General features: G+C 41.6%; 1 protein-coding gene across 4 annotated transcripts; it reads left to right on the top strand.

Moving 5' to 3' along the window:
- Positions 1–25,521, top strand: BBS2 (Bardet-Biedl syndrome 2). Of its 4 annotated transcripts, XM_049864112.1 has the most exons (17): positions 1–323; positions 5,220–5,447; positions 6,465–6,590; positions 6,851–6,913; positions 8,330–8,407; positions 12,641–12,745; positions 12,822–12,908; positions 15,864–15,999; positions 16,183–16,322; positions 16,504–16,648; positions 16,736–16,907; positions 17,553–17,682; positions 19,745–19,876; positions 20,775–20,912; positions 21,560–21,672; positions 24,181–24,329; positions 25,019–25,520. In XM_049864112.1, exons 1-17 carry the CDS (start codon positions 207–209, stop codon positions 25,123–25,125), a joined length of 2,166 nt encoding a protein of 721 aa, XP_049720069.1. In that variant the 5' UTR covers positions 1–206; the 3' UTR covers positions 25,126–25,520. The 4 variants fall into 4 exon arrangements, with proteins under 4 accessions (XP_049720069.1, XP_049720068.1, XP_049720070.1 ...); XM_049864111.1 differs by having other exon boundaries at positions 16,504–16,907; positions 25,019–25,521; XM_049864113.1 differs by lacking the exons at positions 16,183–16,322; positions 16,504–16,648.

Genomic DNA, 25,521 nt, shown 5'->3' with positions numbered 1-25,521 from the left:
CGCAGCCGCAGAAAGAGCCGGCGGTCCGGGGCTGCCTTCGTCCCGGGTCTGCCTTCGTCCGCGCCGTTTAGTGCCCAGCTTAAGGCTGCTGGAGCCCCCTGCCAGCCGGACTGGTGTTGTCCCTGCGGCCCTCACCGCGGTGGGTGAGGCCGGCTCCGCTGCTCCAGCCTCGGGCCGCCAGCTCTCCTCCCTGGGCCTCCGCCATCATGCTGCTGCCCGTGTTCACTCTGAAGCTGCGCCACAAAATCAGCCCTCGCATGGTGGCCGTAGGGCGCTACGACGGGACCCACCCGTGCCTGGCGGCCGCCACGCAAGCGGACAAGGTAACCCGCTCCACCGCGCGGAGTCTGCGACCTCGGCTGGCTGGCCCCTGTGACCCCGCCCCCAGCCAGGGTTGCCAGGCGACCAGTAGCCAGCTAGTTGCTGTCCATCCTGCGAGGAGCAATGAGATCACGCACAAACGGCTTGTCTGAGTAGTTAACTGTTTCTGATTGTCAGGCGCTTAGACTCGGGCAGTGTCGGAATCCCAGTACAGATAGGGAAGCTGAGGCCCTGAGAAGGGAAGGGGCTTGGTTAGGATTAACAGTGGTAGCTGACCCCGGAATCTAGCCCCTGGCCTCTTTCAGCCACTCGGGAACTTTTCCCACTGTCACACACTTCCTGTGAAGCCAAACAGCTTTACAGAAAAATTAACGAATACAAAGATCCTTCAACCAAATGACTGAAATTATACTCTTGACCTTTATCCATGTACATTCAGGTCTTTGCCCATAATTTATTCACTAAACATAAGGTGCCAGCTGGTGTGCAAGGTGTGGGAGTCACAAAGATGAAAAAGACACATTCAACATTCACTAGACTTTTATTGAAAGTTTGCTTTGTGCTGCGTGTTGGGGATTTGAAGATGAAGCTGGAGTCCTTGCTTTTAGAAAATTTACAGTCCAGAAGGGCAGCAAAGAAAACAAATTGTGCACTGTGTTCTGATGGAGGCATGGAATACAGTGTAACCAAGGAGAAAAACTAACAGGTACAAAGCCTTGTTACATGAGGCCAAGGGCAGCAGCTCAACACAGGAGTGGTGGATCCTGGCTCCACCTATGAGTGGATTCCAACTCATAGTGACCCTATAGGACAGAGTAACCCAAAAACCAAACCCACTGCCGTCAAGTCGATTCCGACTTATAGTCGACCGTATAGAACAGGGTAGAACTGCTCAATAGAGTTTCCAAGGAGCACCTGGTGAATTCGATCCACAGACCTTTTGGTTAGCAGCCATACCACTTAACCACTATTCCACCAGGTAGAACTGTAATCTTTATGGAAGCAGACTGCCCCATCTTTCCATGGCTGTAATCTTTATGGAAGTTGACTACCACATTTTGTGACCTTAGGCAAGATACTTAATAATAGTATCTGCCACACGGAGCTGTTAAGAGGATTAAATAAGTTAATACATGTAAAGTGCTTGGTATCTAGGAACTGCTCAATAATTGTTAGCTGTTAGTATTTCATTTTTCTTATTCCCACTTTACTGATTAGATATAGAGGTTCAGAACAGTGTCCGAGGCCACTTGACTAGAAAGTGGTGGAAATGAGACTAGAAAGCATGTTCTCAGACCAGGTATGGATTTTTTAAGCTAGCATTTGTATAATGCTTTATAGTTTTCAAGACACTCACCTATGTTGTATATTATCTCCTATGACACTCCTTGGGATACATAAGTAGAAAGTAATGATTCATTTTCATATCTGATATAATGGAGTAAAGCGCTAAGTGCAGTGGTACGTGACAGTGTTAGCTGCTGTTATTGTTAGGAGGCACTGCAGATGACAAAATGTGACCACAGTTTTGAAGGAAATGAGGAAACAAGGCCTGCAGGTATCTGGGGTAAGTGCAGATACCTCCAGGCAGAAGGATCAGCAAGTGCAGAGGCCTTGAAGTGGAGATATGCTTGGTGTGTTTCAGGAGCACAAGGAGGTTGCTGGGGCTGGAAAGGTATGAGAGAGGCCATGAGGTTGCCTAGATGGCACAATGGTTAAGTGCTCAGCCGCTAACCAAAAGGTTGGTGGTTCAAACCCACCCTGCGGCCCCATGAGAGAAAGACCTGGAAGTGTCCTCCCGTAAAGATTAAAAAACAAACGGTTGCCATCGAGTCGGTTCCAACTCATAGCGACCTTATAGGACAGAGTAGAACTGCCCCATAGGGTATCCAAGAAATGGCAGGTGGATTCGAGCGGCCGACCTTGTGTTTAGCAGCCAAGCTCTTAACCACTGTACCACCAGGGCTCCAAGATTACAGCCTAAAAAACCCTTTGGGGGCAGTTCTACTCTGTCACATGGAGCTATGAGTTGAAATCGACTCGATGGCTCCCACTAACATGAGGTAGCCAGGAGCTAGATCATATAGGGTTTTGTGGGCCATGGTCAACACATTGGTTTTCATATTGGGTATGTTGGGAAGCCACTGAGAGTTTTGATAAAGTGGGTGTTGGGATCTGACTTGTCTTTTAGGTAAAGGATAACTCTGGTTGCTATGTGAAAATGTACTGCAATGGGGTGTGGGGAGGTGGGTGTAAGAGTAGAAGCAGGAGACCAGGCAGAGATCCCTGTGGAAGGTCTTACATTAGAATGTGGCCTGAGTGGGAAGCAGGAATGCTTAAATCTATGATAAGTTTCTAAAGATAGAGGGAAAAAAAGTAAGAAGGCCTGGTGCCTTTGTGTTCAGAGCTCTAAACAAACCTGAAAAGTTCTGGCCTGATCTTTTATCTTGAGACTTTAAAAAGATAACAGGGTCAGTGGTAGAGAGGAAGACCCTCAGCAAGGTGGATTGACACAGTGGCTGCAACAATGGGCTCAAGCATAACAATGATTGTGACTATGGCGCAGGACCAGGCAGTGTTTCGTTCTGTGGTATGTAGGGTAGCTATGAGTTGGAACTGATTCGATGGCACCTAACAACAACAATGACAGTATTTTATGATCCAAGTAATACATGAATATAGTCTCCTTCAAAAACAATTTACAGTTAAGGCTAAAGTTCTTGACCACTGAACTCTGAAATAATGACTTTTGTCATTTTGCGTAGGACACAGTTGTGAACACGCCGCTGACAGACTGGGATCGGTCTCTGAGACCCAGCAAGGATATTTAAAAAAGGGCCTTGCAGGATAAACATTAGCGTTCTCTGTAGACATTTTTCTCTCGCTATGGAGCTGAGTGAGTGGTCAGTTGAATTTATATTGTCAGCACATCTTCTTAGCTAGACTAAACGCTGTGTGAACTTCAGCCAGTCCTTTGGAAGGAGCTTAAAGTCATAGGCATGGGAGTGGTCCATTTGTTGTGTGACTGGGCTTGGCTCTTTCCTTGCCTGAGGGACAAGTGGGTCTCCCTGGGGCCTCGATCTCTGCCAGCAGAGAATAACAGGAGGGAAACTGGGGAGAAGTGTGACTCCTGGGACTCTTGCCCTTGGCAACAGACCCCAAACTCTTTCCATTCCAGTAGCAATGAGTATGGTGTCCATAAGTTATTTCCCCTCCTGGTCTTTCTCAGCATATTTAATTACTAGAATACTGTTAGAATTCTTTTGTTCAGCCCAGAACTGTTACAGAAGAAAGTAAGATTTGTGGCTAGAGCTTAAGGTCTAGAGCCAGAGACCAGGCTTCATGTCTTAGTCCTGTTACTTGCCAGTCAGGAGACATTACGAAAGGGCCAGTTTCCTCATCTGTAAATCCTGGGTTGTAGTGCATTTGACCTCACAATAACCCTGGATGAGTATTTCATTTCTTTGGTATAAAAGCATGCTGTAAAGTATCACACAAATGAGAACTATTATAGAAACATGAACGCTATATTCAGTAACTGCATACTGTTTTTTTTATGTTTCTGGTCAATTCTTTTGAAAATTATTCTTTATGGAATATGCTACCTTGTTTAAGTAATAATTTAAAGTTAATCCTCTTTGGATTTATACCAAAGGAATAAAGTACTCGTTTAAAATTACTGAATTTTAGAACTAGAAAGGGCATCTAGTCTAGTGTTCGCCAACCGTTTTTTTTCCTATCACCCCAGTGTGGAGCTTTTTTTAGACAATGATGATGTCCCCAATGAAATTTTAATGCTGTTGATATACTGTATATCTTTTTGTACTGTGGCCCTTTTCTAATGTCTAAGATTCCATCCCAGCCCCAGTGTTCCCCTTGGGAGTGATATTGCCCTTCTTGAAATATGTGTTCTAGTCCAGACCTTTTTACAGATGAAGCTCGAGGAAGTCGAATGATCGATGCGGACACTCAGGTGATTATATTTATGATAGCTGAAGCTGCTGAATTTATTATCTTTGGACCAGTTATTCTGAGATAGACTATGAAAACCTTCAAGAAGCTTGATCTCTATGATGCAGTTTATGCTTGTAGAACATATTTGCTAACTGCCGGAATGTTTTAAGGGTTAAGAAGTAAACTTGTTAGGTGCTTGGATGAAAGATACTAAAAAGGGAAGGGCTTATTACTCTGTTTTCCGTGATCTTGGTGTGTAACAATCACATTGTAGCTGGTAGCAACCTCGTAAGTTCCATCGGAAAAAGACTGGTTCGTCAGAGTGTCTTGATATCCTGCTGGTAGGTAGCATGGAAGGGCACAGAGGTTAAGAGCAGTGGCTGCTAACCAAAAGGTCGGCAGTTCAAATTCACCAGCCACCTCTTAGAAAACCTATGGGACAGTTCCAGTCTGTCCTATAGGGTCGCTATGAGTCAGAATTGACAGGATGGCAATGGGAGATCTTGTTCAGGAGTCCTTGGGTGGTGCAAATGGTTAAGCGCTCAGTTATTAACCAAAGGGTTGGCTGCTTGAACTCCCAGAGGTGCCTTGGAAGACAGGCCTGGCAGTTGGCTTCTGAAAGGTCACAGCCTTGAAAACCTTATAGAGCAGTTCTATTCTGCACGCATGGGGTCGCCATGAGTCAGAATTGACTGGATGGCACCTAACAACAAATCTTTTTCGTTACCTTGTTCTTTATAAGGCCAAGAACCACTGGATTTCCACAGCCTGAAAGTGAGCCATGCACAGAACAGTGTGTGAGTGTTTTCAACCTTGTAGGCGACTAAAGTGACTTCTTGTTAATGTTGATATCTGTTACTAACTCGATTCTTTAAAAAAAAATGTGATGTTAATTTTACCTTTTTGGTATTTTAAGGGAGTGTATTTAACTGTTTTTGTTTTAGATTTTTATTCACAATCCACATACACGGAGCCAGCATTTCAGTGCATCCAGAGTCATCCAGAGTCCCCTGGAGTCCGATGTCTCTCTTCTCAACATTAACCAGGCAGTCAGCTGCCTGACTGCAGGAGTATTGAACCCTCAGCTTGGCTGTGATACTCTTTTAGTGGGAACACAGACTAATTTGTTGGCTTACGATGTCTATAATAATTCAGATCTGTTCTACAGAGAGGCAAGTGTATCCCGGTATAACCATGCCTACTACCCATTCATGTCCATTGTTTTTTATGCTTAAAAGAGATCAGACATGTGTTTTGGTGTGTTTATATTGTGGCTGTTGTAGTTAAAAAGCATGGAGATTTTGCCATTTATATCTGTTTATGTACTTGGAACTTACTTAGTCATGGCTGGTAACCACTTGGTGACATTCCAGCTTGTCTCTCATGAGGTGTATCTGTGATACTGCCATTTGTCAAGACATCCTATTGAGAATTCAGCCAAGAGTCAGGAGGCCAGCAAACAGGTCTCCTGGTGGCCTTACGATAGAGTTTAGTACAGTAGTTTGTAGGAGACGCCCTTACTGCATCCTTCCTAAATGGCTACTGCAACTTTCATACCCAAGTAATTCATATTTATTATAGAAAAGATAGGGAAGCAAAAACAAAACAAAACAAAATTAGCCATACTTATTTATCTGGAAATAACATTAACTCTTTTAAATTTATTTCAAAAAGAAATTAAATTATTCTTAATGTACTTTATTAAGGAAGTCAGAGACATTTATCAGTTCTGGGTAATGGGAATGTGGGTGTTTGTTTTACTATTCTTTGTACTTTTTGGGAACTTTACATTTAAAACAAGTACTAGTAAGAGAATTGGGGACTAAGTATCCATCTAACATGGTTAAAAGTGTTTAACATGGTTTGGGTGCTTAAAGGCATAAATCCTTGATTCTTTGGAAAATTTGACCTCTAGAACCTGGAGATCATAGAGAGCCCCAGATTACTGTGGTAGGTTAGTGTGAGAGGCAAAGGGCCTGAGTTAATTCTGGATCTGTGCTTGTCCGGGCATAAACCACAGTGACTGTCCTCAGCGGACAGCCCTCACCAGCCTCGGAGGGGACAGCGTAGCATCTAATAGATAATGGCGGAGGAATATGAGTTTCCACATAAAAATATAGATTGACGTTAGCTCTGCCATGCCCGCACACCGTTGCATCTGAGATTGTGTGTCTTCTTTTTCTTCTTAGGTAGCAGATGGGGCAAATGCAATTGTGTTGGGAACTTTGGGAGACATTTCCTCTCCTCTTGCAATTATTGGTGGAAATTGTGCCCTGCAGGGTTTTGATCATGAAGGAAGTGATCTCTTTTGGACGGTATGAGGAGCAAAACATTCTCTTTGGTACTCTTAAATATTTTTACTTTGAATGTTCTTTAGTTGTTTTTTTTTTTTTAATTTCTAACCATTGACTGTTCTGCATAATAAACATACTTCAGTTCTGTACATTAAAAAAAGATACGAGTACTTTGAATAACATCTATTGGTAGTTTGTACAATCCTCTCTTTTGTGTAGGTGGTATAAATGGGTTAAGTGAAAGCCGATGGCATGTTAATAATTTTTGGCTTTATTTTCAGGTTACTGGAGATAATGTTCATTCCTTGGCCTTGTGTGACTTTGACAGTGACGGGAAGAAAGAGGTATGTGGGGGGATGATACCTCTTGTGTGTTCAGTTGAATGATTTTTCCGTGACAGCGATCTTACCGTTGAGAGAAATGTTAGCATCTCATGGTTGATCTGGGTGTTCTGTTGCCTAAGTGATGAGCTAACTGGCCTCACTTGTCTTTTTTTTTTCCTCTCCTGAACAATAAGCCACTTGCGTTTATCTAATACAAAGATCAAGGCCACGAGTTTCCAAGACCCAGGAAGGGAAGAGGGAGCAGAACAGTTAATAGGCCCTCAGTCATAGTCACAGTCTCTTATAATTTGCTTCTAATGTTTTAAAACCATGTTAGTAAGTGGTTTTCAATTTTGGCTAGCTTTCCCAAGAATCTAAAATTTTAAAGACTGACTAGCTCTGAGCCTTTGAAATGATTCTAATGTTTACCCTAGAAATTAACTTCATGAGCGGCCAGTCGGTGTGAGGTGCCGACTTACTGCTCTTGTGTCCGTGGATACTGTTGTTGTTGAGTGCTGTTGAATCAGTTTCAACTCATAGTGACCCCATGTGACAGAGTAGAACTGCCCCATAGAGGTTTCCAGGCTGTACTCTTTATAGGAGCCGATTGCTAGGTCTTTCTCCCACAGAGCTGCTAGGTAGGTTCAAACCTCCAACCCTTCAGTTAGCAGCCAATTGCGTAACCATTGTGCTACCACCAGGGCTCCTCCCATGGATACTGGGCTCTGGCACTTGAAACAGGGCTTCCTTCATAGGTGGGGAAAGGCACTGAACCAGGGAGTGTTTTCGGCTACTTGATGAAAGAATAGAGGAGCCCTGGTGGCGCAGTGGTTAAGCATCCGACTGCTAACTGAAGGGTCGGTAGTTTGAACCCACGAGCTGCTCCGCAGGAGAAAGATGTGGCAGTCTGTTTCTGTAGAGATTTACGGCCTTGGAAACCCTTAGGACAGTTCTACTCTGTTGTACAAGGTCATTATGACTTGGAATCAACTCGACAGCAGTTTTCGTTTTTTGGTTTGGTGAAGGAAGAGGAATGCAGTCACATGGCAGGATAAAATCGGTGGTAGCCACTTTTCCTTCACCAGCAGCATCTGTTGACCTTCCCATTAGTGGGAGCCTTCCTGAGAACTGGGTTATTGGAGAGTTGGAATTCTTGGTGACAGTGACAGCATGGAGCCCTTGTGGTACAGTGGTTAAGCAGTGGGCTGGTGGTCAAAAGCTCGGTGGTTGCAATCCACCAGCCACTCCTTGGAAACCCCAGGTGGCAGTTCTACTCTGTTCTGTAGGGTCACTTTGAGTTGGAATTGACAGCAGTGGGTTTGGTTTTGGTTTAGTAGCAGCGTACAAAGTACTGTATCTTTTTGTTTTGTTTATTTAAATTTTGCTGTGTTCATGTAACTAAACTGAATATGTGTGATTTCCCCCTCCCTGCTTCAGCTTCTTGTTGGATCTGAGGATTTTGATATCAGAGTTTTTAAGGAAGATGAGATTGTGGCAGAAATGACAGAAACAGAGGTAAGAAGTGCCACCTCAGAATTCTGCTAACTTTGGGCAGGATAGATCGGCACAGTCAAATGTCACATCAGATGAGAACGCTGGGACATCTTCTTATCACCCAGGTAGTTTTAAGATAAAAACTGTAGTGATGAAACAGAGGTGTACGTTAGAGAGAAAGAAGCATTTAAAAAATGTGTATTAAGATAAATATTTTGGAAAGACTGATTAAACAAAGAAAAACTATTGAATTTAATTGTACACATAAAGGCATTTCCTGTAATGACTTAATTCCCCCTGCCGTCAAAAAACCCAATCCAAAACCAAATTCAGTGCCATTGAGTCCATTCCGACTCAGAGCGACCCTACAGGACAGAGTAGAACTGCCCCATAGGGTTTCCAAGGCTGTAAATCTTTACGGAAGTAGACTGCCACATCTGTCTCCCACAGAGCGGCTAGTGGGTTCGAACCACTAACCTTTTGGTTAACAGCTGAATGCTTTAGCCACTGCACCACCAGGGCTCCTTAATATAAATAATAATACTTATGGCAACTATTTATATCGTGCCTAATATATGCCAGGCTCTGTTCTATATGCTTTACATTAATGCTACCTAATTTGTTTAATTTTTACAGCACCCTATTTTACAGCACCCTATTGGGAAGGTATTATCATTATTCTCATTTTTACAGATTAGGAAACTGGGGCCCCTGGGTGTTAAGTTACTTACCCAAGGCCACACAGCTATTAAGTGACATGGCCAGGATCTAAACCTTTTTGCCTCCTCCTCTTCCTCCACATCATATGTATTAAATGGGACTGAAGTGCATAAATGAGATTTTATACTTTTTTTTCTCTTCATCCAAATTAAGGTACTTTTTTTTACGTACATCTCTGAGGGAAAACTTAGAAATTCAGGTATTAGAGAACTGGCTGGTTTTGTTGTGATTAGAATCACTCATGTAATCGAACCTGAGTTTAAACTTTGTTTTTTAAGGATCATCTAAGGATAGTCTTCATCTTCTGAAATTTTGACATTCTTAGGGTATTTGCTGGTAGTTTTCAGGGATTGGGCAGGACTGAAACAGAGGACAGAATTAGGATGTTCTGAATTAAAGATGGAGGAGGGGAAAGGAGCAATGGCTTGTGAACATTGTAAATGGAAAAAAAAAACCCAGCAGAAGGGAGCCTTCGAGCACAGCACGGTGGGAGCCTGGAAGACTTAGTCAGGCAGTGCTTGGGAGTCTGTGTGAAAAGCTTGGCTCCAGCACAGATCTTGACCACTCCTCCAGCTGCTTGCTTCTCGCCTGTTCCTTCAAAAGTTGTCTAGGAAAGTCAGACTCCTGTTCCCTCACATTTACAAAAGGAGACCAAAAAGCAAAACTTGAACATTGATATATAAAGTGTTATCAATGATTTTAAATAATTTCTTCTATAAGGATCAGAACAGAGCTGGTTCCTATGAGGCGGAGGTCAAAGATGTCCCAAATGTCTAACTTTTCTAAGCTGGTGTAGCACTCCATCATCTCTAACATCAACTACTCCCTTTCGCCTCAGTACTCTCCCTCTTGTCTTCGGGTTCCCCAATTCACTGCAATGTCTCACAGAACTCCGGAGTCATATAAAGGAAATGGCTTATGCGATTGTGGAGGTTGGCAAGTCGCAAGTTCATGGGTCAGGCATAGACTTCTCTTTGGCCCTCAGTCTCTGCCCAAAGACACTTAGCTTTCTTGCTTCGTGGGCTGAGAAGCCCACTGCGCCATCTCCTGTGGGTCTCTGCTTCAGGTCTCTGCTGCTTTGGTGGTCGTGGCCTCTCCTCTGTGCTCTGGAATTGGCTCTTTTAAGGCAAAACTGACCAATCTCCCCAATGGGCTGTAATTATCTTACTTGCACAGCTCCACTCAGTCAGCTGGGTGGGAGCCACAAGACCATGGCTAAGAACCGCCACACATGAAAGTAATTAATCACACACACTTATATAGTGAGAGTCATAGATCTTCACATAGTTGTGCTGTACTTTTTATATGTTCACAGTTATTATAGTTATAAAATGATAGGTGTTGATAGAGTGAAGACGAAAGGGAGAAATGAGTGTCAGAACGTCAGTCTGAAGATGTGTGACTGTACGGGGCGTCTATTTTATGCGTATACGTTTGTGTGTGCGCTTCTGGAGACAGGGTCCTTAGCTTCCATTAGATTCTTAAAGGGGTTTGTGACCCCCTGCCCCGCAAAAAAGCCTTGAGAATCATTGGCCTGTAGGTGTTGTGTCCTGTATTATCATATCCCTTTCATTCCAATTTACTGTAAATTTTTCCCCATTTCATAGGAATTATTTAGGTTTTGTTGGATTTCTGTTTACTGTCCACACTAGATGTGAAGAAGATATATTCTTAGACACATCTTTTTCCTAAATCCTTGGGAAGGACAGAAGAATATGTAATAGAGTTAGGGGTTGAGGTGACTGTGGACCTTCTGATGTCTCTGGGTTGCACAAACAGTTACATGCTCAGCTGCTACTCAGAGGTCGGAAGTTCGCATTCACGCAGAGGCATCTTGGAAGAAAGGCCTGGTGATCTGCTTCTGAAAGGTCATAGCCTCGAAAGCCCTGTGGAGCACAGTTCTACTCCGACAGGCATAGGGTATGAATCAGCACCTGGTGGTGGTGCTGGTGGATTCTGTAAGTGCACAGAAGAGAGAAACTACATGTAGGCCCTGGCTTACGACAGGGTTCTGTTCCTGGGATTCCATCATAAGTTGGTTCTAATGTAGTACAAATACTTCATTTTTTAAAAATTTTCCATTACCTTTTGCTATCAGTATCTTTGTAAATCTGATCTTTATTTGTCTTTGGGAGTTGAAAACATTAATATAAACTTACAGATATATTTTAATGCATAATACATAAAAATACACCCTCCCACAAAATACACAGATTATGGAAAAAAAAAAAGAACAGTTTTAAGTACAGTTCATCATAACTCGAATACGTTGTAAGTCGGGGACTACCTGTAATGAACTATTGAAAGAGACTGAGGGACTTAGGAATCTGGGGATAAACTTATAAAAATGTGGCATTTGTAAAATTGTTCATTTATGAGATCATTTTCCTGTCCTTTTAGTTTGATTTTGCTCCTGGCTCAAATGTCTTTTCCCAGGTCAGCAAAATCAGAATTCATTTGACCGTTGAGTATTATTAAATATTGCCAAAAGAATGCCTTGAGCTAGATAATTCTAGAATCCTACGGAGCACTTTGTATTCCAAGTTAAGTGAAGTTCGTGGTTTTGTAGAAAAGCTGTAGGTCTAGAGGAAATGATGAAACTGTTCCCTGCTCTGTGCAGTTTACTTCCGAATACCTCTCGTATTAGATTCAGCAGTAGAGAGTAGATCTGCAGGATCACAGAGATCATTAAGCTTTTGTTTTAATGTTGAGATAATCTTGTCCATTAGCTAAAACTTTATCCTTCTAAGGATGTTTAGGAGCCCTAGTGGCACAGTGGTTAAGAGCTCGGCTGCTAACAAAAAGGTCGGCAGTGCAACTCCACCAGCCACTCCTTGGAAACCCTATGGGGCAGTTCTACCCTGTCCTGTAGTGTTGCTGTGAGTCAGAATTGACTTGACAACAGTGGGTTAAGGATTTTAATTCCTTGAATAGTCCTCTAAGTATTTCTGTATAATGTACATATTCTATGTATTGTTACATACACATACAAAGTGGGCTTTCACTTTTCAAGGGATTATAAAAAAAAAAAAAGTCTTCTAGCAAACAATAAATGGTGTTATAGAAATGTATACATATAAGAGACATTCAGTTGTGAATTGTTACAAGTCTTATTTTTAAAAATTAGACTGTAGGACATTATAAATTAAGGGAAAACTGGAATAACCGTTAAAACGTTTTGGGTTGTATTTATAACATCTGTTGAACATTATTTTAGATCTTGTGTGCTCAGCAAGAATTTCCTCCTTAATCCCTCAATTTTATTTATTTATTTATAATTTGCTGAAACTTGTCACTTAATCTTGATCTGAAACACCAAACTTTGTGAGTTTATTTAAATCTGATTATCCAACTTCGAAGTAGATGACATGAATCAGAGAGAAGAGGAATATATTTCTCACGCATGGATTGGAAATGCATTTAAGTCTAATTTTAACACACGTGTAAGCTAAACCTGCAGTTTTATTAAACTATAGTTTGCATTAGATTGAGCCTTAATGAAAAGATGTTATATTTTACATATTCTTTTTTCAGGTAATCACCTCTCTTTGTCCCATGTATGGCAGTCGATTTGGTTACGCCCTTTCCAATGGCACAGTTGGAGTTTATGACAAAACGACCCGATACTGGAGAATTAAAGTTAGTATGATTCAGCCTCTGATATGGAGAGATGTTATGCTTGTTGAGTATGCTAATTCTTGGAATTATTTTTCAGTCCAAAAATCATGCCATGAGCATTCATGCTTTTGATCTGAATTGTGATGGAGTGCCTGAACTGATAACTGGTTGGTCCAATGGAAAGGTATGTTTAAGTAGCAGAGCAGAGGTAGAATTCAAATTAATAATTGCTGGAGATGTATTTTGGGAGAGGTTGTATGAACCAGAAAGTAACATGAAAACGTACACCTCCTGAGAAGCAGAGTTAAGGTCACAATCTTTCCACATTTTTTCTTCCCTCTGTAGTTGGCAGGCACTACAGAACAAGTGGCTGTCTTCTCAGCCTTGTAAGCCCTGTTTCAAGGAAAATCTCCAGGAAGATTCTTTCTATATTTTTTCCTTGAAGGAGGGAAAATCCATTTAATCAGGTTGATTCTAGGCGTAGGCCGGTGAAGAAAGAAGATTTTAATAACCTAAGAATTACTCTTTTCTAATCAGCCTTCAAAACTGACAGAAAACTTAGATTTAATGGGAAGAATGATGATAACATATCGTTTTCCCAGGTATAACTTCAGAATAAAATCTTTTTGCTTTTATTCTTTTTTAACTTCAACGTAGAATTTTGTATAGTCTTTAGCAAGTCTGGATTGCCTTGTTAGAGCCTGCCTGAGTAGCCAGCAGATCTGCATGGATTCTGTTTGCCCAGGCTCTTGTCTGTTAATATTGGATTGCCTGAAGGAGGTCGCTGATTGCTGCCTTTTCTATTCTTCTTTCATTTTCTTTACTGCTGGCCAGTACCCTGTAGCCTTCCTTTGGTGCTGTATGAAGAACAAATTCTGAAAAAGTTGTTATGTTGTTTACCTCTTCTCCACTTGGCTTTGTCTTTGGTGTGGGCACTAAAAATTATCAGGAAAGACTGGTAGCTTCTTAAGAAATTTGAAAGTCCATAAACTGGACCATTTTCTGGGGAAACATTAATTAGGATTGATTCAAGAATTTTAAAACTACTAGACTGATAACAGTGAAACAAATCGAGACAGTTATCTAAGAGTTACCTCTAAATATGATTCTGTCCCTAGATGTTCTTATGGCCAAATGTTTTGTAAGGACTTTCTGTTTTATAATCTGTTCCAGAGCATTAAAAAAAGATACGAAAATTACACCGTTATTATGTAAGTGTAAAAACTGTTAACAGAAATAGCGGAGAAGGAAAATCTACAGATCTAGTTTGTGAATGTAGGTGCAGAAATACGAAATAAGTATTATTAGCAAATTAACTTTGGCTTTGGTAGGTCATTTGTTGAGTTGGAGAGCCACCCTCTGTCGGAGGGCAAAACCTCCAAGTTGGATAAAGCAAAGGAGCAGAATGTCCACAGGAATATTAATTTGGAGTCCTGCTTCTTAGTTAGCGAATGAGCCCTTTGTGTTTGCTAAATAATGTAGAATTGCAGTGCCGGAGGCTGTTAAGTAGCTAGGCTTTAACTAGAAAGAAGCAAGTTCAGCGTGAGTCAGAGGGTTATACTGATGTGCTGAGAGCCTTGGTAAAATACAGGTCGTTCATCACGCGTCACAGGCATTAGTATCTGTAATTTTCAGACTTGCTCGATAACACGGATACTTGAGGGTGATGTACTTCAGACACAGGCAGTGGCTGGTAGTAGGACATGACCGCGTCCTTACCTTATTTTTTGGTTGCAGACTTTTACCCAGAAGGATGTTTATGAAAAGACAAAAATAGTGAATGGCATTGGTCATGGAAATGACTGTTGTACCAGATTTTACCACGCTAACCTTTTATTGGAAACTCTGTTGGCGTAGCGGTTAAGTGCAATAGCTGCTAACCAAAATGTTGGCAGTTCAAATCCACCAAGTGCTATCGATAATCCCCATGTTCTTGCTGGAAACAGAATCATCATTTTCACTGGTTTTCTGTATTAGTGTTTGAGAGCTGCATTTATTGCTGATGAGTTAGTCAGTTCATTGCTCAGTGTCTTGGGAAGAGACTCAAAGAGGAGAGGCAAGCTCCCCGAGGTATCTGGGTAGTTTTTATTTGGCCGAGGGACTCTTAGCAGGGTTGTTTTAAAAGGTTGTGTGGTACAAAAAAACAAGATTGGGCTAATTCAAAGTTTTTCAAACTTTATAAATAAGGATGATGTTTTCATACAGAGAGGTCATTCATCGTGTTCCTTAATGTGCCAGGCACCGTTCTCGGTGCTTTACACGTGTTACCTCCTTAAGTCCTCGTTGCAACTCTGTGAGATGTAGGTACTGTTCTCTTGCCTGTGTTCTTGTTGATCCCCAGGGGAGGAGACCAAGTGCAGAACGGTTAAGAAACTTAATCAAGATCTCACAGGCAGCAAGTGGCCAGAGCTGGAATCTGAACCTGTGCACTTTGGCCATGGAGCCTGTCTTAGTTATCGAGTGCTGCTATAACAGAAATACCACGGATGGGTGGCTTTAATACACAGAAATTTATATTCTCACAGTTTAGGAGGCTAGAAGTCCGAATTCAGGGTGCTGGCTCTAGAGGAAGACTTTCTGTGTCGGCTCTGGAGGAAGGTCCTTGTCTCTTTGTGCTTCTGCTCCTGGGCGATTTTCATGTGGCTTGGCCTCTCTCTTCCCCTATCTCTGCTTCCTGGAGTGCTTATTTAATCTCTTTTATATCTCAAAAGAGATTGACTCAAAGCACACCCTGCACTAACCCTGCCTCGTTAACATAACAAAGACAGTCCATTCCCAGATGGGATTATAACCACAGGCATAGAGGTTAGGATTTACAGCACGTATTTTGGAGGGACATGATTCCATCCATAACAGAGCCCATGTCCTTATGTCCTATACACCCATGTCTTCAAATGGAAGGCCACTATGTAAAACAGCTTTTATTAAAAAAGAGAAGAAGCAGAGCTGGTTGAGGCGCCTATGGTCTCTCTTGCCCCCAGTGGTCATAGGTCCCTCCTGAGAAGCCTCAGGGCTCCATGGAGCACTCTTGAAAACTGCTAAGCTAAATAATCTTTAAAGCTGATGTTAACTTCAAAATTGTGTGTTTTTTAAAAAACTGTTCCCTAAGGGATTTTTCAAGTTCTTGTTTGATTTTTAGGTCGATGCTCGAAGTGACCGAACTGGGGAGGTCATCTTTAAAGACAACTTTTCTTCTGCAATTGCTGGCGTGGTGGAGGGCGATTACCGGATGGACGGCCACGTACAGCTGATCTGCTGCTCAGTGGACGGAGAAAGTAAACTGGGTCAAAATGCCGGGGAATTCCTCTATAATGTGTTTGCATTGAGATCTTCTAGTTCTAAAAAATTCACTTAGGTTGGGGAGTCAAGAACTTAGGCTTTTGGTTTTTAAGAACAGGCAATTGATGTCTTTATTTGAGATATTCTGAGGTCTGGAGAGGATTTTTTCCTCTCTTCAGTCCGGGGCTACCTGCCAGGCACTGCCGAGGTGCAGGGGAACCTCATGGACACAAGTGTGGAGCAGGACCTTATCCGGGAGCTCAGCCAGAAAAAACAGAATCTGTTGCTGGAACTCCGTAACTATGAGGAAAACACCAAGGTGGGTCCTAACGTGAAGGGGAAGTGGAGCAGAAGAGTAGAGAATGACCGGGAGGGTTGAAAGAATGAGTGTCCGTGTCTGCCAGGGTGTAGGCTCCTTCTACCACCGGTGCAGCATGGTCAGCATTCTTGCAGGTGTAACAGTTCACAGTTAAGTTGGAAGCCAGGGGGTTGTTTTGCAGGCCGAGTCAAGCAGTCCATTGAGTGAGGCTGATGGGCATCGGGGCATTATCCCAGCCAATACCAAGCTCCACACCACCCTCTCAGTCAATCTGGGGAGTGAGACTCAGGCTCCTCACACAGAATTGTGCATTTCCACTTCTAATGGTAAGAAATTATTTCCAACTGGTGTGTGTGGGCACCAGGGCCATCCTGGAGCAGTTCTTGAATTGCTGTTCTCCCTTTGCCCTGCAGACACCATTATCCGAGCAGTACTGATTTTTGCAGAGGGAATTTTTATAGGTGAAAGCCACGTGGTACACCCCAGCGTTCACAACCTCTCCAACTCCATCTGCATCCCAGTGACACCTCCCAAAGATGTCCCCGTGGATCTGCACTTGAAAGCCTTCGTGGGTTACAGGAGCAGGTGACCCTTTACCATTCACAGCTCATTCCCAAGCAGCAGTTAGAGGAGGACGAGATGAGTAGATTTTCCATTACGCCAGGGAATCTGCAGGGCCAGAGAAGGCATCTAATGGTTCTGCTCACCCAATCAGGGTTCCCATAACCTTTTCTTTCCCTAATTTGAAATCTCTCAAAAAGTAAAGGGTATGTAAGTTTTAGATGGTAATTTTCTGTTTTTAATCAGATGACGTCACATATACATTGATGATTTGTCAACTCCAATTTTGGCCACTAAGGCTATCGGGCTAGAACGCACCTTCATATTAGGGTTATATATAACTTCAGCTAGTGGGAAAAAACAAACAAACTAAACACCAAAAAACAAGACACTAGATTTGTGGAAGATAAAAGCATTTTCACATTTCTATTAGGTTTTTGTAAACCCTTGGTGCATGTGTGTGTATATGTGTAGACCCATGCTGTCTCTAGATCCCAAGCCCTATGACTGAAGACATTTAGCCCTCAAATTTTGGGGGTTTTCTTCAGTGAAACCCTTAAATATCAACTTGGTGGCCCAATGGTTATTTTATATTTATTTTGGGGGCCTTGCACTTTGAAACAACATTGTACACAAAACATTCTCTTGTGTTCCATTGGTTGGCCATAGCACCCAGTTTCATGTATTTGAATTGACAAGACAGCTCCCCCGGTTCTCCATGTATGCGCTGACCAGCCCAGACTCTGCCACCGAGCCACTCAGTTATGTTAACTTTGTCATTGCTGAACGGGCGCAGAGGGTGAGTACCTTGCTTTTTTCTTTCAATACTTTTGCACTTTAGAATCCTCTAGATGCTATTTCCTAGAAGGGGGGAAATTACATCAATGTGTTATGTTGGTAGCAGTAAATATGACATGAAAGAGTTAGGTAGCTTGGATTTGGCTTGTAACCTGTAATAAAAATATTGCTAAAATATTTTCTCTCACTTTGAAAGAATACGGATATTATTTACCTGAGTAATCCTTAGTCACAGGTGAATTATTATTATTTTTTTTTAATTTTTATTGTGCTTTAAGTGAAAGTCTACAAATCAAGCCAGTCTCTCATATAAAAATTTATATATACTTTGCTATATACTACTAGTTGCTCCCTCCCTAATGAGACAGCACACTCCTTCTCTCCACCCTGTATTTCCGTGTCCGTTCAGTCAGCTTCTGTCCTCCTCTGCCTTCTCATCTCCCCTACAGACAGGAGCTGCCCACATAGTCACATGTATTTACTTGATCCAAGAAGCTCACTCCTCACCAGTATCATTTTCTATCTTATGGTCCAGTCCAATCCCTGTCTGAAGAGTTGGCTTTGGGGATGGTTCCTGTCTTGGGCTAACAGAAGGTCTGGGGACCAAGACTTCTGGGGTCTTTCTAGTCTTAGTCAAGCCATTAAGTCTGGTCTTTTTATGAAAATTTGAGGTCTGCAACCCACTGTTCTCCTGCTCCCTCAGGGATTCTCTGTTGTGTTCCCTGTCGGGGCAGTCATCGGTTGTAGCTGCGCACCATCTAGTTCTTCTGGTCTCAGGCTGATGTAGTCTCTGATTTGTGTGGCCCTTTCTGTCTCTTGGGCTCATAATTACCTTTCGTCTTTGGTGTTCTTCATTCTCCTTTTCTGTCTCTTGGGCTCATAATTACCTTTTGTCTTTGGTGTTCTTCATTCTCCTTTGTTCCAGGTGGGTTGAGACCAGTTGCTGCATCTTAGATGGGCCGCCTGCTAGCATTTAAGACCCCAGACGCCACTCTCCAAAGTGGGATGCGGAATGTTTTCTTAATAGATTTTAATATGCCAATTGACCTAGATGTCCCCAAACCCCTGCCCCTGCTACGCTGCCCTTTAAAGTGTTTGGTTTATTCAGGAAACTGCTTTTGGTTTAGTCCAGTGTCACAGGTGAATTCTTACCAGTTTAAATTCCTCTCTCTCTGGTGACAGCCTTAGTGTGGCTGTTCTGACCTCGTGTTTCATGAGGAACCTGTATCAAGATGGAAAGAGAGGGAACATGGAGCTTGGAATTTTGGGGGGTTCAAGCACTACCTCAGCTAAGTAAATTATTAGTGATCTTGGGGAATCCCCCTCACCAATTTGAGCCTCAGTTTTCTTATTTGTAAGTGTATAAATAATGTGTATTTATAATGTAACCCATCTCATAGGGAGGCCTTGAGGATTACATAGTTAGTGTCAAAGCACCTTGCAAAGCTTCAAGGTCTAATACCAGTGTCTGGGCATCAGAATTCTCAGTGAGGCTTTTTAATCAGGTAGATTCTCAGGGCCTTGCCTGGTCTGTGGAACCAGAAGCTCCATAGATGGGCCCTTTCAAAAGACCTCACAGATGGTTCTTACTGTTGCAAACCACTGGAAAGTATTAACATTCAAACTTATGCTTTACTCAGGATGCGAATGTGTCCTGTGTCTGTGGTGTGTGTGCATGTAGACTTCATTGAACGTTTTTTAAAGAATAGAATGGTATTTTAAGCAGATAACACAGTCAAGGATACACCCACAAAAGAGCTACCGTGTGAAGAGAATTAGCATCATACTTGAACTATTTATATAGTGCATCTCAGATTATCTCTAAGGGGAAAAGGCTCTAAAATCATGCATGTTGTGGGGCCAGAAATAATTTTGAATGCTACTTGAGAACTTGTATGAGGTGGAAAAAGAGAGTGTGGTTAGTGTTTTCTTGGTGGGAGGTGAGGAATAATTCTTTTTTGCTTTTCAACCAAGCAGTAAATCTAGAAAGAAGGGTAACTGTTCTTCTCAAGAATGACTGTACTTTAAAAATGGAAGTTCATTTCATTGTATTCATTTTTAAGGTTGTAATATGGCTCAGCCAGAACTTCCTGTTACCAGAGGACAGTAACATTCAGAATGCTCCATTCCGAGTGTGTTTCACATCGTTGCGGAACGGTGGCCAGCTGTATATAAAAGTGAAACCTAGTGGAGAGGTACTGTTCACGTCATGTTGTTGATGGTTGCCATAGAGACATATACGGCTCACGGGGCACCAATTTCTCATGTAATCTTTGCCATTCTTTGCAAAGCGAAGCCCAGGATGCCAGTCAGGCATCCAGAAGCAGCGGTCTCAAGGCCATAAAGCACGTATTTCAATTTAGTCTGTTAGTGTTATCATCTCGGACCGTGGGGAATACCGGCAGTCCCGGGATTACAAATGAGTTCTGTTCTCTAGGTGTCTTTAATTTGAATTTGTGCGTAAGTCAGAATGGTTAGGTATGGTTTGTATCTAACATCAGTTAGTCAAATGTTTGTCTTAGTATATAGTATATAGTTACCTTTCTGTGCATAAAAAACAGTGAAGAAACCCTTCCAGATATACACAAACATCTTTACATAATAATAATAATGTTTTGATGTACGTTGCAAAGTAGTGCCTGTTTGTTATTACGAACCATTGTGTGTACCTCAATTTTTTTATATAATAGGCTTTTGTGGTGGTGGTGGTGGTGAGGGGATTGGTTTGTACAAGTAGGATGTTTATAACCCGGGGACTGCCTGTACTGTAGAGCAGCAGTTTCTCTCCTTCCCTTCTACCTTTCCTTCTCTGATTTGGAAAGAGTTGAGAATACAGAGGTGAACACACGTCTTCACTGTTTGAATGATTTTCTCCTTTAGTTTATAAAGCTTGAGGATTAATCTTTTTTGCCATCTGCTGGAAATAACGGATGTAGTTTGTAATATTCTCGAGGGCTGGACCTTGTCTTATCCATCACCACATACAAATACACGCTCTGTGAATGTGTTGGCTATGGTGAAGTTCAGGTACTATTTCAGATAAATTGTTTACTATCTGAGGATGCTAACCTTGCCTGGCTTTTCTCTTATTAGATCACTGTAAATACCGATGATATCGACTTGGCTGGTGATATCATCCAGTCACTGGCATCATTTTTTGCTATTGAAGACCTTCAGGTGGAAGCCGATTTCCCTGCCTACTTCGAGGAGTTACGAAAGGTGCTGGTTAAGGTGAGGGCACGTAGTGGGTGTATTTGTGAGAATGTGGTAGTCTAATGTTTGAAATGTTTCTTTAAGGATACTAAAAATATACTTAGGTTATATAATACAGTCATGTTTTAAAGAATTTTTGCAAATTTCAAAAATCGTAATTGAACTAGTATTGGAGAGTTCACTTAGTTAAAAGATTTCTTCTATAAAAGTGAGTGGTTAGCTCTTGTTTGGGCTAGAGGAATACTTAAAAAATATATATGTCATATTAACATCTTCCTTTGCTACCCCTTCATCTTGTTGGTTGGTCTAGTACTTTCCAACAACTGAAATTCAACATCAGAAAACAAAAGAAGGAAGATTATGATTGGTCCCAAATTATAACAACATTCCCATTTCAAATCCCTGAAACGTTCCTGTTTGTGTTGGTAGGGCGCCTGATGCTAAGACGCGGGGAGCATCCAAATGGAGTGTCATCCTGTGTAATGGAGGCAGCGTGGACTATTTTGTTGAGGAGGAGACGAAATAATGGGGGTTAGCTAAGATGGTAGGAGTGAACAGAGGGCAGAAAAGGGCCTCGGATTCTGGTGGCTAGTGCTTCCCCAATGTTTCTAGTGTCTAGGAAGTGTCTGAGGCCGTCTTAATTCCTGACTGTTCATGGTCTCTAGGTGGATGAATATCATTCAGTGCATCAGAAACTCAGTGCTGACATGGCTGATAACTCTAATCTGATCCGAAGTTTGCTGGTCCGAGCTGAGGATGCTCGTCTGATGAGGGACATGTGAGTATTTACCATGGCTAGGACAGGTGCAAGGTCAAAAACGTGAGCCATGTGGAATAGCAGCAACTCGCAGACGCGAGTAGGAGTGTACGTTGGTATGATGACTGGAAAACAGCTTGGCATTATCGGTGATGTGAAAATCTTCATGCCTTATGACCCAGCAATTCCACTCCCAGTTTTAATGCCTAGAGAAACTCGTGCACGTATCGGCCAGGATACTTGGGAAATAATCTTCATAAAAGCATTGTTCATAAGAACTCCAAAGTGGAAACAATCCGAACTTACATCAACAGTATACTGGGTAAATCGTGACATATTTGTACAATGGAATACTATAGAGTAATGAGAATGAATGGTCCTCAGTGGCTTGTAACAACATGAACCGATCTTGCAAACATAGTGGAGATTGAAAGAAATGAGACTTGAATATGTTGTACATGCTTTCATTTATATAGTTTGAAAACATTAACATAGTTTGTGAAGCACACAGAGATGATGACAATATAAAGAAAAGCAGGGAAGAGACTGTCATTTAAAGTGGTGTTTTCTCTTAGGGGCAGAGGGACTGTATTCAGAAAAGACATACAGGGAAGCTTCTGGGATCCTGGCAGTGTCCTGTTTCTTCACCTGGTTAACCAAGATTTGTTCTATGAGTTTTTATGAATGGGTATTTTACAATGCAAGAATTAAAGGCAAATATGTGCAAGTCTAGCTTTTAGTTTGCTTGGATATAAAATTCATCTTGGCAGTAAAGCGTACTGAGGCGAATTCAGTGACATAGCTGACCAGTGATGGCTGAAGCTCATGTTGTGATGTTGGGTCTTCCTTTCCCAGGACACATGGTTTGTCTTTCTGTTTGTTCAGGTCATGTTTTGTGTCTTTCAGGAATGTTTTATGGTTTTCTTCAGGTAGGTTTTAGACATTTCTTGTTAAATTTAACCCTAGGTATTTTCTTTCTTGTAATTGTAAATGGCTCTTCCTTCCACATAATATCTTCTAAATGGTCTTCTGTTAGTCTGTATGAACACTACTGATTTTTATATGTTGATTTTATCATCTGCTACTTTACTAAATTATATTGTTTAGTTTTCCAGATATATACTCATATCATCTGTAAGTTGAGATAATTTTACCTCTTACTTTCCGGTTATTTTTACCTCTTGCTACCAGTTATTTTCTCTGAGGTACATCAGATTTTTGCCTTTTTGGTCCAGTTTTATCTCTTGGGCTCCTACTTGTTCACTTAGTTTCTCTCTCTTGGGCTTTTTTAACTGTCAAAAAGATATTGTTGGCTCTCAGCATTTAACTGTGTAGAGCTGAAGGAAAGTGATCACCAACCTCTAAATTCCTTCTTTCCTGCCTGAATTATATTTCTTTTAGAGGCTCTCAGTTGTATATATTTGTTTTTATTTTTTAAGTCAGTAATTGATACTTATATAAACATGCTGCAAATACATCCTTTTAAAATACACAGCTCTATGAATTTTGAGAAACTTATACAATTGTGCTGCCACTGCTACAATCAAGATATAGAACATTTCTGTCACCCTTGTTTCCCCTTTGCAGTCAGTGCCTGGCCCTCACCCCCAGTCCTTGGCACCCACCAGGCTCTCCCTATAGTTTTACCTTTTTCAAAATGCCATATAAATGGAATCATACAGTATATAGGCTTTTGAGTCTGGCTTCTTTCACTTGCCTTTGAGATTCATCAGTATTGTTGGATGTATCAGTAATTCGTTCCTTTTCATTGCTGAGTAGTAGTCCATTGTATGGATATGCCATAATTTATTTAACATTCAATGTTTGATGGACATTTGGGTTGTATCCAGACTTGGGTGATTGTGAATAAAACAGACATACACATTCACATACAGGTTTTTGGTGAACATACGTTTTCATTTCTCTTGGAGAAATACCTTGTAACGGGTCATATAGGAACTGTCTGTGCCACACCATTTTCCGAAGTGGCTGTACCCTTTTGCGTTCCTGCCAGTGATGTATGAGAGCTGTAGTGGCTCCACACCCTTGCCAGCATTATCAGGTTTTAAATTTTAATCCTTTACAGTAGTATCTCATTGTGTTTTTAATTTTATACTTTTTTGTCTTTAAAACCTTGATAAAATATAAAGCGGAATGAGATAGTTGCCTAAAAATACTTTGTTAAGTCTAGGTCTCATTCCTCAAATGATAAGCTGGAACTGAGAGGATAGCTGATCCCCTTGCTCACTTCCCCCTACCCAGTGGGGGACAGTGGGCACTTCCTGAATCCAGACAAACCACGGACCAATAGCCAACAAAGACCACTTCTTTTCCTTTCATGTGGAAGGAATAAAATATGTTGAGGAAACTGTCTCAGTGTTTTCAAAGCAGATTTTAGCAGTTGCCCTGTTTTAGTGAAGATAGCTAAAAATAGTGTCTTCTTTATAAGTCTAAGATGTTTGCCTGTTTTTCCACTTAAGTCTACTATATTGAGGTAGAATGATGTTGTATTTCTATCGGTTTACAAAGGAAAACAATGAAGAGTCGCTATATGGAACTATATGACCTTAATAAGGATTTGCTAAATGGCTATAAAATTCGCTGTAACAATCATACAGAGCTGTTGGGAAACCTAAAAGCAGTAAATCAAGCGATACAAAGAGCAGGCCATCTGCGGGGTAAGTCTTTTCATAGCACAACTCCTGGAGACTTTTTGGTGAAGGTGGTAGTATTTGGGAGTTCGTGTTGGGGCCTAGAGTAGCATACCTTTACCATTCAGGCTGGCACCAGTCACTGGAGTTCAGTCAGTGAGCCTCCAGTTTGGTTTTAGTCAGTCTCTCAACTTCAAAGGGAAAGAAAACCTCCAGCCCCTTTTCTTAGAACTTGCTGCATCCCCTATAACCTAGTGACATATACCCAGGAGGATATGGATAGCCATAAGGGCTCCTATTAGGAAGAGAGAGGACTGGAAATTTATGAGTTGAGCATCCCACTTAAAAATTTAGAAAAATAGAATGAACCCAAAGGATGGAGAGCTATAGCTGGAGATTACACCTGAATTCTGCTGTTCCGGGTCAGTGCTCCTTCTGACCCCCTTTTAGAAATCACCTTGCTGATAGGCATGAACTTTGGTCCTTTTATGTCACACTGACTTCTAGTCTCTAGGTCAGAGATGGTCTCTGGGTTTGGTTTGATAAATTCCCCACAGAATTACTTTTTCAGGGAGTGGTTAAGATAAATTAGATTCGTATAATATCACAGAGCTCTTTTCACCCTAGTTTTATATTATTTTAAAACTGGCCTCTGATTTATAATTTTACTTACCGTAATCTTTTGGCTCACACTAATTGATGTTTCTCTCATACAGTTGGAAAACCAAAGAACCAGGTGATCACTGCTTGTCGGGATGCAATTCGAAGCAACAACATCAACACATTGTTCAGAATAATGCGAGTGGGGACAGCGTCTTCATAGGAGAGGAAAGGATAGGGAATGAAGTTCCTGGACAGTATTTTTTCTTAAAAATTTAGGCTGGTTTGCTTTGGACCACATCCTGGTAAGCCCAGGATACTGAGAATGAAACATCGGTGAGTGGTACAAATGAAAGACAAAGCATTGCATTTGAGCAATGTCTTCACTTTCTGTTTTTAAAATCAGCAGGCCCATTGAAGAATACTGGGCCTGTATGGAGGAGGGTGAAGACCTTGGAAACTTCAGGGCTTTAAAGTCCAGTTTTTCTTGATGTATGTAAAGTCAGTGTATAGATACATCTTTTTATTCTTGAAGTGGTAATTGAATTTGTCATTGGAAAGTAAGATTATCTACTTTTTCATTAAACTTTAAAGGTGTCTAACTTTGTGTTGACTGATT

Source organism: Elephas maximus, chromosome 21, assembly GCF_024166365.1.
Source record: "Elephas maximus indicus isolate mEleMax1 chromosome 21, mEleMax1 primary haplotype, whole genome shotgun sequence".
NCBI lineage: Eukaryota > Metazoa > Chordata > Mammalia > Proboscidea > Elephantidae > Elephas > Elephas maximus.
Note: the sequence above shows the minus strand (reverse complement) of the source record. Positions and strands in the feature narration are given on the sequence as shown.